General features: G+C 48.2%; 1 protein-coding gene across 4 annotated transcripts in view; it reads right to left on the bottom strand.

Moving 5' to 3' along the window:
• adamtsl3 (ADAMTS-like 3) overlaps nucleotides 1-13,787 on the bottom strand; it is a 199,747-nt gene that overhangs the window by 90,682 nt on the left and 95,278 nt on the right. For all 4 annotated transcript variants that reach the window (XM_040011491.1, XM_040011493.1, XM_040011492.1 and 1 more), the window contains exons 4-6: nucleotides 11,050-11,177; nucleotides 3,284-3,329; nucleotides 961-1,197 (exon numbers count right to left, since the gene is read on the bottom strand). In XM_040011491.1, coding sequence (XP_039867425.1) covers nucleotides 961-1,197; nucleotides 3,284-3,329; nucleotides 11,050-11,177 — 411 coding nt within the window. The remainder of the gene's footprint in view (nucleotides 1-960; nucleotides 1,198-3,283; nucleotides 3,330-11,049; nucleotides 11,178-13,787) is intronic.

Genomic DNA, 13,787 nt, shown 5'->3' with positions numbered 1-13,787 from the left:
GGATCATCACAGTTTAACTGGGACAAAACTGAACTAATGAGGCCAAAATGTAGAGGAGGCACGCCAAAAACACGACCTCGAGTGAACTCGAGTGTCAAACACAATTCTGGCTCTTGTTTATTGGAAGCGAAGCGGATCGGGCTGATGTTATTACAGAGCTACAAACTCCGCAGAGAGCCAGGAAGGGTGGACAGATGTGTCAATTAAATGTGGGACAGGAGAGTGCACTTCATTTCCCGGGGCTGACTCCAACTGGCAACCTCCCAGGCTGGAAAAAGAAGGCGGCGTGGAAAACACCTGCAGTTCCTCTCATATCCACACGAGGCAGGCTCCAACGGTAAGCCCGCCCTCCTTACAGCAGGAACAAACGGCTCTGTGGTCTCCATAGTTCATGTCCTAGCAAACATTTCATTAATGCACCTGTTTGATTTTGGCACTCTGACAGATGTGCAGGCACAGCTGTAGCTAATAGCTGTCTGCTAGACCTGTGCTGTAATTTCAATGCAACTGTCTGACCAATAACACGGCTGTCTCGGCTGAGACAAGCCAGGAAGTTAGAGCTCCAGTTTTTACGCCTATTTTGAGGATCACGTGCAGTGAAGTCGCAGTGGCTCCGTCTGTAAACTCATTTTGTAGCTTTTTGGTTTCCGTAGAGCCGATCGGGTGCGTTCAATGACCTGAGGGTGTGCTCACTCCGAGTTATGGATGTGCAAAAGCATCATTAGGAGCTTCAACATCATGAGCACAAACCTGTGCGAGGGCTTCAACACGACGCAGCAAATGCTCGACACTTACCGTAACCTGAGAACATAAAAGCTGCACTTCCACGTTCACTTTTATTAAATATAAAAACTGCAAGAAAACGAGAGCAGAGAAAGGAGAGGGGGGGTACGTGCCCGCGTTCAGTACCGTCTATTCATGCCAGCAGTGGCAGGAAGGATTTCTCATGGCGTCCTTTACCTGACACACTCCGCTGATGCACATGTCAAAGGCGTCCGCTCGGCACCGAGTCCCGTCCAGCACCTTCGGGGCCAGTTCCACAGTGAGGCTTCGGCCTTTAGCCTGGCAGCGCAGAGTGCAGGGGGCGGTGGGGTCGTACGGCGCTGGGACCCACTCGTACGTGACGCCCTGGTACTTGATGTCATTGTGAGCCGAACACTGCTGGGCCCGGAAATCCCCCGACTCTGCAGGGCAGTCCTGAGGAGAGGAGACGAAAGTGTCACCACAATAACTCTTTATAAACTCATCTCGTTTTTTCACGTGACGACTGACAGAAATTCATATTTCGCCTCCTAATTCAGTTGGCTCTCATACTTTCTGTTTCTAAAGAAGGGAGGAGGCCCTGGGCAGACCCAGGACACGCTGGAGAGGTTACATCTCTGGGCTGGCCACGGTGAGCCCTGAAGGCCACACAGTTTTAGAGGTTTTCCTCAGGAGCAAACATTTTACTTTTGCATTTCCGACCTGTGGAGGAGCTTAAACATTTCAGCAGATGATCAAACAGCTGGAGGAAGCAGGTATTTTCTGGCACCAGCAGAAACTCGCAGCAGGGAGTCTGTGACGGCAGAGCAGAGATCTCTGGTTTAACACAATTCAGACACTCCACAGAGCCGTGAAGCCTGACAGCAGCTTCCCATGGCTGGTTACCGCTCACTGTCAGCTCCACATCACTGAGTGATAGTCATCAGCCTCACTACTCCTTCTTTCACATGATATAAAAATATCAGTACTCGTTTTTTAGATGCACCACACTAACACTTTCCTGTGACACCCGTTTATTAGAGGGTGGTGCTGGGAGAGGCTTCAGCTGAATTTAGGGCTGTTGTTTCCTTTTAATGACTCAAATATCCACAGAACGTGGAAAACGAAGCTGCAGCTGGAAGTCCGCCTGTGTGACCGAGAGGAGGTGATGCTGCAGAGAAGCTGTGTCGGTGCTTCTTAGGACCGAACGCCGTCTCGGATCGAGACCAGACGTTTGCTCCTCTGGCAGCCAAAAATCCGTCCTCCTCCGTGTGACGGACAACTGGACAAATCCGGTGTGACACATCGGCTCCACGCAGTCACACTCTGCCACTGCTCGTATCCTTCAGCCCGAGCTCCGGTTCACACAGACTTAGCCTCAACGTGTCAACAGACACGGGATAGAAATTATCCTGGGAGTTTTTCTGACCGGATGCAATGGATCCAGACTAAAACACTTCAGTGGGGAACGAGAGAAATAAGGCCGGTTTTCCTCGGATTAAAAATGGCGAGGTTATTTCAGCAGGCCGGATCTGTGATGTTGCCATTAGCTTATAGATCATATGAGGTTTTCATGCATAAACAGGAAGTAGAGGAGGATACACACACATTCAGACCAAATTTGTGTTTGGTCTGTTCAGATTATTCCTGGGCAGCTTTTTAGCCGTGCCATCTCTGGGTGTGCTGGTCAGGAGACTTCTGCTCTTTGTTTTTCTGGTTTTTCTTGTTCCTTCGTTTACAGCAGCTGATCACGCCGAAGCCAGCCGGGATGACGACCGGAACGGCAACATCGACAGACAGGAGGAGGAGGACGGGCAGACGGTGCAGAGGAGGAACCGAGTGATGGGAAAGAAACGAAAATCTAAGCTGCATCTCCCATCTGTCATCGCAGCGCGAGGTCAACAGGATGCTAAGTTAAGAAGACTTCTGTGAGTTTAACAGCTGAGTGAGAAGCAGAGCGAGCGCCCAAAAGTCTGAGCGTCTCTGTTCCCTCTTGATTGGAGGAGTCGGTGCCCCAAGTGAGGAAGATCCTCCTGATGAGGGACAGGAAGGTGTAGCGTGAAAGCATGACAGGTGGATCAGTGCTGCACCACTGTGGTGGAGAAAGAGCTGAGCTGGAAGGTGAAGCCCCCGTCATGGACATGCAACGAGCGTCATCTCAAGGAGCTTTATTTCGTAAGGTTAAGACCCTCCAACTCCAGACGACCATCTGTGAGCCAACGCTTTGGCAACAGTGGGAAGAAAAACTCCCTTTGAGCAGCGAGGAACGTCCTGGCTCATGTGGAGGGCGGTTGGCACGATTCATTCCTCTGTTAAACTGACAGCTGCGTCTGGGCAGAGAAGCTCAGAGCTCTGCCTGGGTCCCACTGACGGACATAATCTCTCCAGCATCTCCAGGGCCTCCGCCAGCTGGACAAGCCTGAAACGCTACGAGGCAGATGTGGAACCACCTCAGCTGTTCATGGAGGAGTCCCTCCTCCCTGCGTCTCTGAGGCTGAGCTCTCTGCATCGCCTGGACCACCTTAGACCCACTCAGACTCACCGTGTTACTGCAGGTTCTGTAGCGGATATTTTTTCCTTCACAGCTTCTGTAAAACAAGGTCAGAAAAAAGGATTTAGTGATTAAAACCAAAAGACATCAAAAGCTTTAAAAACAGCGAGTCGTGCACCATTTCCCATCATCAGCCGGTGAGCTGCCAAATATTATTTTTATAATCAGATAAAAATGGTGGTGATGGTTCCACTGGGGCGCAGAGATTATGGTGTAACGAGACAATAATCTCCTAATTACTGACTTACTCAGTTCATTACAGGACACCGAGCTCACAGTGAAGACGCTGCTGACTGTGGGGGGGCGGCAGACACAACCCCCCCGCTGTCACTCACTGACCTCACCTGGAGCCACAGCACCAGCGCTGTGGTAAAGAAGGCCCAGCAGCAGCTGCAGCCTCACTAACAGCTTCTCCCCCTGTTAACAAAGCGTTTCAGCTCCTCTGTTGTTCGTTTGAAGGCAGACGTGACCTCTGACCTCTGACGGTATATCAGCTGTCTTGGTTGGAGCATCACTCAGACACAGACACCTGCTAATCAGTGCTCAGTGACATCCTACACAATCCCTGAATTTCCGTCTGCACCACAACTGGAGCTCAGCCTTCCTGTGCGGTCTGTTACTACAGACTTCATAACCTCCTGAGAACCAGCCTGTTCATCTATGTTCTCTGCAGTGGGCGTTTGTTTTTGCTCTATGTCTACTGACTTATTTGAGCTACCCTACGAAGTCCTGATGTGCTAAACAGAGGACTTCCTGGGCTTTCCACTGATACGTCGTGTTTGTGGGGCCTCTTTTAGCTCCAAAGGAAGGAAAATCACGAAAAAGTTCAACGGGAAGATTTGTTTTCCTCGGTTCTCAGGATGAGGCTGTTTTCTTATTCGTCTCCTACTTTCAGCTGCTCTCTTTAGCGGGTCACCTCATCTGCCTCCATCTGACCTACTCCCAAGCATCCTCTGTTACACCGACCGTTTACACCACCTTCACCTCATCCATGAAGCTTTGAACAGACTGTAAACGTGCTGATTTCTGCTTGTTGGACGAGCCTGCGGGAACTGAATCGGCCTGACGTGGACATCAGAGGAACTATTTATGCTTCATCTGTGGAGGTAACGATGGGAATGATGGTGGTGATAATATTACACTGCAGTATTTTCAGTTGCAATGATCATAGCGGAGCAGCAGACGTGGACAGAGCTTTGTGCTCCTCTTGTCTCCAGAAAGCTAAAAACATCATCCTGTCACCGGGTTCTCCGACGCTCGAAGGCATTCAAACTCGTCTACAATGAAAAGAGGCTGAGAGTGACGAGGAGTTCGGTGTGAGCACTGAAACCTGTGAGGCCAGCAGCAGCAGTCAGTCTCCAAAGACTCCATGTCCATGGCTGCATCGTTGGACTCATCACTATTTCTGGTGCCGATCAGCAAAGCTGAATGTTCTTATCGACCAGTCACAGAAACACGTGCACAGTTTTCTCATCTTTCCTGCACGTTTCCAGTTCATCATTCATCATCATCATTGTTTTCACCCTGAACTTTGCTCCAGATCGGACCTCCAGGGGCCTGAGATCCACCATGAATATAATAGATTACCACACACCACACACACACACACACACACACACACACACACACACACACACACACACACACACACACACACAGACACACCTGTAAGGTAATAGCACACACCACCTGCAGCATACCTTACTCAGTCAGCAGCTATTTCAGCACTTCACTGAGCTCCAGCTGGCAGAGCCCACAAAGCCAAGAAAAAGTAAACACACACACACACACACACACACACACAGCCTGAACCTGAGCCCTGTGTGAAATGTGCCATAGCGCAGCGCTCCGTTCCCTGTGACAGCACGGACATGCTGTTAAATCTGTTCCACCTTGTTAACAATCTCTCGGTGTGCGCTAACAGCCGTAAAATGCACATTTGTCCTGCTAACTCACAATAACATTCGACTAAACTGGTAGCAGCTCATTTATCCCGGGGTAAAGCAGCTCTGCTCCAATCTGCTCTTTAGTGCAGATCTGAGCCCGAGAAGCACGCTGCAGCCGTTCAGCTGCACCGGGCACGGACAGCGGCCGACCGCGGCGCCGTATTAATGAGCCAATTAATAGATTTCTCCCGCTGAAATGCATCGACGACTCAACCACGGTGAGACAAACTCTGTGTGGGCGTGCAGCGGCCGTGGATGTGGAATGCCTACAGCTTACAGCCGTTAGTGCCCTCCTGAATTTACAAGAGGACCCAACATTGATGTTCAACAGTGTTCTGAACACGTAAACTCCAGTTCAGAAGCAGTTTTCTGTATTTGAATGTTTCTAACTCAGCGTGAGTGAATCACATCTCCCAGGGTTCAGTCTGTGGTGAACATTAAGAAACTGGAGGTCCTTTAACAGAAGACGACGGGCGGTGTGGATTATTTTACATAACCTGAGGAGGAGAGAAGCCGCCTGTGTGCAGAGGCCGAGGGGAAGAACAAAATGAAGAACATTTATTACAGCTCATACTGCTGCTGTTAGCAAATCAGATACGTGAGGTGGTTCTCCTCCACTGAAACAGAGCTGGGATCAACGACAAGAAACTTCCAGATGTTTCCTGGGACGCGCTCTCGCTCTCCATGAGTAAAAACCTAACGAGGGTCATTTATGACCACCTGCACATCGAGTGCAACAGTGGCTGTTTCACACACCGCAGCGCGCCGTTTAACCCAACGTGAAGCTGCACCAACAGCTAAATACTGGCTTTGACTTCACGTTGGCCTGTGCACACATAAGATGACGCTTAAAGCGTCGAAAGTGTAGTGAAATGTGCTTTACATAACAAGCACTTCTTTACAGTCATGATTCGCTGGTTTCTTGGTACAAAGAGGAGAAAAATCCATCAGGTACAAGATCGGCTTCATCTGTCGGTTAAATCTGTACTTTCAAACACCCGTTCAGTATCAGTCCAGGACTCCACAGGTAATTCCTACAAGTTATGAGGTTATGAGATGTGTCAGCGTCTGTTCTTGTCCTTTTGGATGTTACATTTGAAGCTGTCTTCACAGATGCAAAGTTGTAGGAATGCCCTGAAATTTCCGTCTTACATTTAAAGCCTCCTCACATCTGTGCTGTGCGTGCTTGCACGTGCATCCTCGCCATCCCCAAAGGTCAAAACTCCACACGGAGCTGAAATCAGCAGGTGTGCTGATGCGTCATCGCACACCTCTGAGCCTTTACTGCAGGAGGAGCCTGGACGACAGCGTGGAGCCGCAGGTGCACACGGCGGACTTTTCATAATTTTATCAAAAGTCACACGTGGGTCCTGCAAATACGTGCAGGTCTTATCATCCTTTTTTATTTGAACATTACTCCTGTGACGGCTCTTTGTCGCCGCCTTTCATCTGCAACTCTATTCTGAAAGTCTTCAAAGGAAGTTTAATGACACAAAGAGCAAGAGAATGACATTTCTGTAGAGCACACTTTAAACTTGCAGTAAATAATAATGACAGGAGGGGTATTCACCTACTTTCATGTCACACTGATAATAACAAGTATTCTGAATATGTCAGGTATGCCTTTGAGAGCTCGTAACGGAGCTTTCTGTCATCTTTCAGAGTGAAATGTACAGCTGGCACAAAGAAAAGTGAGGATTTTGGCTTCTTGTGTCCAACTGAAAACTGAGGAGGTAATATTACAGCCTGTCAGGAGATGAGATGAGAATAATAAACTCACAATAACATCAACTGAAAGGAAATGTGGGTTTTTTTCTTCTCCTTTACACGTTCAACACCGGCTATAATTCAGGCACTAATGGAGTTTCTGACCTCTAATAGCAGAGAGTGCTTTGGTGAGGAGCACCGAGCTCAGCAGGACTCCTTTAATGGGAACGGCTTTCAGCACATTCACCGTGGAGTTTCAGAGGATGTTCATTTTCTTGCATACATAAAAATGTAAAATAGAAATAATGAAGTTCACAATGCAGAGGAGACTTTTTTTCCTGTGAAGTTGGAAAAAAATGACAACAGCTGACTGTGGACATGCACATTAAAACATCTGTGCATTTTATATCTTCACAACCCAGAAACGCTCTGCCTCACTTTCTGACCCTGAGTGCAGGGAGAGGAGGCGTCTGTCTGCACACACACACACACACACACACACACACACACACACACACACACACACACACACACACACACACGCTAGTTGAAGTGGTTCATGCGTCTCTGAGATGAACTGCAGACACCTCAGACCCCGGACATGGTGGGGAAATCCTATTACTACCCCTGAAAGAAATGGATGTGCGGTGTGGTGAGGGAGGTCCGTGCAGCTCAGACTGCGACCTGGACCTGGCGGAGCAGCAGAAAATAGACGAGTGAAACATCCGTGATTGCAGTGAAACACTTTTTAAGTGCTTATCAGCCCAGAGTGCATCAGGTTGTTCCAGCAGATTCCCAAAAATCCGTTAGTTTGTCACTCGTCCCTCTTCGCAGTTGGCAGGTACTCGCCCCGGCTGACTGACAGCACTCTGCAGGCCGAGCGGAGATGGCTTAACGAAGTCATTCGGCCACTGCAATTTTGTCCTTATACAAACACACGAGTCCTTACACCTGCTCATTTCTGCCACATCAGACTTTTAGAAGCAACCACGCACATCTGAACCCAAACCTGGTGGTAAGCTTGGTGCCGCTCTACGTTTACCTGCAGAATCTTTCATGTTTCTGATAATCAAAGAGCCAGACAGCAGCGGGACAGACAGGCCGAGGGCGTCCTCTGTTAGCTGCTGTACGACAGGCCGAGCGAGCGGGAGTCAGCGGACCCCCGAAGGGAGAAAGGCACAGTCTGCACCAGAGGAGGCAAAGCAATGAGACCCAGGACATAGCAGTTCTTACTGCTCTGACCAGTGCAGGCAAACACACCCTGACATGGACTGGATTTTGGTCCCCACAAAGATGTTTAAACAGGTATACACACATACACACTACGCTAACTTCCTCCAGGCTTCACTAATTATGTCCACAAGTCAAACTAGCTGCACAGACGCAGCGGTCGAGCTCGTCATCGGGCGCGCTGCTTAACGTTCAGCAGCGAATGGAGAACGAATCTCGTCATGCAGATGAAGTCTGAACAAATCAGAAGCTCCAATCACTTCCAGACGGCGGCCGCTGTGATTGAGGCCTCACTCAGTCTTTTCCAACCTCGATCAGTCAGATGAAGGCTGGACGCCAGACTTCAATCAGAGTGGTAAACTGTGCTCTGACATCAGCAGGAAGGACTGTGCAGGGGGCCTTAATGAGAACAGCAGAACAGGAAGTGAAGTTCAGCAGGACTGGATGAGAGCTTGCACCCAAAACTGCTGCCGAACACGGCGCAGGGTGCGTGATTACGCTGCTCAGTAACTGTAATGCAGAAGATTTCAGACAATAATTCATGGATTTAACCGTCTTTCCCGCCCTTTCTGACTGAGACGGCGAGGTGTGCTGCCAGCTAACATCATCCTCCATTATTCATTAATACCATGTAGGAACATGAATAATCGGTTCTGACTACTGTTTTCATGTCTGTCAGCAAACATCGAGAGCAGTTTTCAGACAGGCAGAACCAAACGTCCAACGCTCGTCCGCTCTCAGCTCCAGTGACTCCACGGCCCACAGCCGGAAACCTACGAATGTGAGAAAATACATCCTTCAAATCCTTTCACAAGACACTCAAAGACTCATTTGCATAGTGTACTTACTCCTTTTTTATCTCTCTTTGGATCTTCCTTTCAGCTCATAACCACAAGTGTCAATTAGCAAGTTTTAGCACCGCTGTGAATGTATTTACTGTGTGTTGTTGAACGCAGCAGATGCCTCAGCAGCAGCACGGGTGAGAGCGCTGCAGTCAGATTTAATGAAGACAAATGCATCGCCGGGAGGCTGCAGAGCGATACCGCAGGACGCAGACAGCCTCTGATGACTTCCTGAACGCTGCACGACAAACGGCCGAGCAGAGACAGACTGACAGGCGGCCGCGGGCTTTAAACCCAGCAAACACGCTCCAACTCAAACACTCGCTGCCTTTATCGGTGCGAGGAAGACACTGAACACACCAGCCCAGGCAGACTTCCCAGAGTCCATCTGCTCCACACAGAGGTCTGCACTTCATCACAGCTCCCAGCCGTCTTCCCCATCGGAAGCTTCGTTACAGTTTCTGCTGCGTTCCCGGTTCTGTACGCTTACTTTGGGCACAGGATGTGCCACGTTTAGCTTCTTACATTTAGTGTAGTTTTTATAGCTTTCAGAGAAAGTTTGAAAAACCTGTGGCTGAGATACCTTCAAGCAGCCCTGATCATCCCAGGATGCTGTGCAGCTAATGTGGCTAATGCCAGAGGCCTGCTTTTACCATCTATGTTAGAAATCTTACATTATTTATTTATTTATTTATAGGAAAAAACGAGCCCAAAGAGACGTGCTGACTTCTGCTGTTTACTTTATGAAGTACACACTCAGGCGTTCTGCAGAAACAGACTTCTTACACTAAGATGAAATATTTAGTTAAACTTCTTTGAAGTGACAGACAGATGGTGTTTGACTGGTTGGCCCACTTGAGGTCACAGTGGATGGCCCACGATGTGGAATAAGTTTGACACCTCCACCTTTCCATCAGTCCATCAAAAGTAGTTGTAGGAAGTGGATTCGGCTTAATCTGAGCCTTGGACAGCACTGAGCCTTCACCTGAGCTCTCACCTGTAACCAGGGATAATGACTGTGATCTGTAACCGCTCTCAGACACCACGGCTGTTTCTCCTGTCTGTGCAGGAGCGTCTCACCGTGCAACGAACTCTATTTTTCTTGTTTGATGGTGTTTGGCAAACAGCTTGTGGGTGCGTTATCGCCACCTTCTGACAGCGGCAGCATGTCACATACGAACAAGCACAAACAAAGAATACTGTGACTTATTGATATATGAAATATCTGCACTGCACCGTGGTTAGCAATGTGTTAGCCTGCAGCTGGAACCAACACCTGAGCTCCACCTGGTCAGCTGACCAATCAGAGTAAACTGACAGCGTGTGGGATGTCTGCTCAACTTTTGATGTCACAGCGTTAGATTTTGGGGGGAAAAGATGATGGTGGGAGGAGTGGGAGGAGCCACGAGTCCACAGAAACAGGCGACTGGGCTTTGGGTTTATGACCCACTTGTTCAGTTTTAAACTTAGTTTGCTTATTTTATTTTATATTTTTTAATATTTTCAGATTTCACTTACAGTTTGGTTACATTTGAGCAGATTTCGGTGAATTTCAGTGCCGTGACACGTCCACTGCAGGTCACAGCCATGTTTAGTATTTCTGTGGTCGTTTTTCGTGAAGTCACACAAACATGACTGTGATGGTGATGGAGCAGCATCATTGTGCAAACATGCTCTAATGATGAACCTGTAAATTATCATAATTACTGCTTAAAATCTGAATGATTGTGCTAAGCCACGCCCTCCTGAAACATCTGTTTAACAGGTAACGACACAGCAGAACATTCCTCTTCAATATTTGATGGCACGAGAAATGTGTGAGTTGAGCAGATCTGTGACCGTCTGACAGGTTTTAGTCATCAAACAGTCTCATTAACCCGAGCAGAGAGCCGCCGCTCTGCTCGCACGTCACACGCCGAAGGCTGATTTTGGTCTTTTGCTTGTTTTAATGATCAGATTTCTGCCATGAAGTCGCTCCACATTTCAAAGATGCTGTCACATTGTGTCTTGTTAGATGGTAAATGAGGGTTACCCTCCATTGAGGCAGCGTCGTAGCGAGTAGGAGGCTCCTCCCCCGCAGGTTCGAGAGCAGTCGCTCCAGGCGCCCCAGGCATCCCAGCCGATTTCCCTGTCCTCATCTGAGCGGGTCATCCTGGATGCCTAAAGAAGGACAAACAGCAACACAAAGGTTGTGCGTATTAAATCACATTCACACCAAAGCTTTGTGGTTGTAAGAAGGCGTGCCTCGTTGGTTTCCAACGCCTGCTAAAGCAAAACGCTCCTGCAACACGAGCGTCTGTTCTCACGGCAGTCAGTCACAGTCAGACATGGCTCTACCACCGTCTGCATTTCTGTCTGATTGCTGGAAATTCAACAAACCTGCTGGAGGAGAGCTCGTCACAGGCCGTATATTTACTGCTCTGTGCCGTGTGGAAACACTCCGTGATAAATTCTTGATAAAGCTTAAGCTAAAAAAAGCTTAAAGGCTCAGAGGGACACAGTGAAAGTGTGCCATGCTGGCAGAGATCATTTCTTTTTACAGCGTTAGAGCAAATGTATCCACAGCGAGCCGACGCAGCAGAAGTTTAGCTCTCTCTAGAAAAAGTCCCAAAGTCTCAGGAAAGAGGCTGAACGGCTCATGCAGGCGCCGCACAGCTGAGCGACAACACTCCCAGAATGAGACGCAAGAAATGTGAAACTGAAGAAACTATTACACCAGTGGTGAACGGGCAGCTAAATGGGAAAAGACATTTCATTGTCACGTTTGCTGTGTAGCAGGCAGGACCCGACACACTCGGGGAAGTAAACGTAAAACGCCAGCTTTATCTGCGGGACAAACTCCACAATGAAAACATGAAAACTAGGGAGCTAAACTGGGACAGAGAACAAGGAAAACACACAGGTAGGGGAACGGGTGGGAACGCAGCTGGGACCAACTTCATAGGCTGCATCTTCCTGAGGCCGTTTGCGTCACAGCCAGGCGACGAAGGCTGCGTCCTCCTTTTCCCCAGATTTGAAGGATGGGTCGGGTGTGTCCTTCATGGCCCACCATATCCCAGAATTCATAGCGCGGCCCAGTCAACTCCAGTTTCCAACAATGGCGGCAGCTACTAAGTTTTAATATTACTCTTATTACTCTTTCTGTGTCACACGAGAATGTAGCTGTGGAAGCTTCAAACATCTGCTCGGTTTATCAAGACACCACATGTTTGCAAAAGTGCTCCGATGTTTTCGGAGACGTCTGCTACCCACCAGCTCGACAGCTGACCGGGGCGAGAACGGCGAACTCCCGGCACGTTGTTTTCAAACCCCTCGCGGTCTTTGGCTACTCAGGTTAAACATGATATATGAGTCACTCAGATAACATAAAACTTTTATTGTTTGGCTTTTTTCAGTGTTTGATTTGTTCCTGAGTAAATCGGTTTGGCTGAGATTAAAGTTCTAGTTTTCACACAGCTGAATAAACGTCAAACAGAAAACTGATTAAACAGACGTGAGACGGTGGAGAGTTTACTCCAGTGTCCTGTTATATTGAGGAAGCGAGCAGCAGACGGCCGAGTTTATTAAACTCTACAGAGACAGCGGTGACGCAAATCTGAAGGCCAGACCGTCCGGGTCCTCAGGAGGATGCAGCCTATGAATTTGGAGACCCCCAGGGACTATCAAAATAAAACAGGAAACACAGGGAGCACAGGGACAGGAGTGACATGAGACACGACTGACTGGGGGACAAGAAAATAAGCATGAAGACAGAACTAAAGCTACAGTAAACAAACAAAAGCAAAGAACTAGAACTCAAGAAATACCCGAGAACAAAACAAACTAAAACACCAACATTGATGATCCATGATGGAATCAAAGATTCACAATAACACAAAAGCACCGAGTCACCGACCCAGGATGGAGACATTTATTAACTTATGATAACACAGGAGACAGAAACTTTTTTAAGATCAGGTTGAAAACTTTCCTCTATAGGATCACTTATCATTAGTTACACTTCAGTAAATGTAATCTCGAGTTTATAGCTTCACAAATAAAATGTCTATTTGTGTTTTCAGTGAGGAAAAATCTAGAAACACAGTCTACATGTCTGATTTCCAACGATTCCCACTGGATATATGGAGCTGACGCCGTCTCTCCTTCCAGCCCGACACAGAGAAGCATCTCTGGGTAAAACTGGCCTGTGGACTCCTGCTGTCCAAGAAAGCCCCGATAAAAGAACGTCTTTCGGTGGGACGAGCGGTCAGACTCCGGCGGTCGCTCCCGATAGGCTGAGGAGCCACAGGTGAATATGAGCAGCGGGACTGATCGCAGCCTCACTGACAGCACGTCGCCACAGCAGCCGCTGTAAAACGTTTACAGATGTTACAGATGTTTCCACCTCTGTGTTCAGAGTTTGAAGGTCACTCAGATTCATGATGTAGATAAAAATTGACTCACATTTTTATTTACATTTACAGATATCGCTGTTATCTCACTGCTCTTTTATAAAGCTATATATATTACGCATCATATTATACGCTGCATATAGGACTATTATATAATACAGACATTTTCCCACACAAGCTATTTCAGGAGAAGCAGGCTGGAATATTTCCCACAGTTTTATCATAATCATAAATACTGGATGCAGGCTGTGCAGGAGGGCGCGCACATGACGGCGTGCAGGAACGTTCAGGAGAACAGCGGCCGATGCATCACCCGGCAAACATTAAACAAGAAATGTTCACGCATGCATGTGGTCGCTTCATATTCCCCAGACTTCTG

The sequence above is a fragment of the Simochromis diagramma genome, unplaced genomic scaffold, assembly GCF_900408965.1.
Source record: "Simochromis diagramma unplaced genomic scaffold, fSimDia1.1 OVJJ01000603.1, whole genome shotgun sequence".
NCBI classification, from domain to species: Eukaryota; Metazoa; Chordata; class Actinopteri; order Cichliformes; family Cichlidae; genus Simochromis; species Simochromis diagramma.
This window is presented reverse-complemented; position numbering and strand designations above follow the sequence as displayed.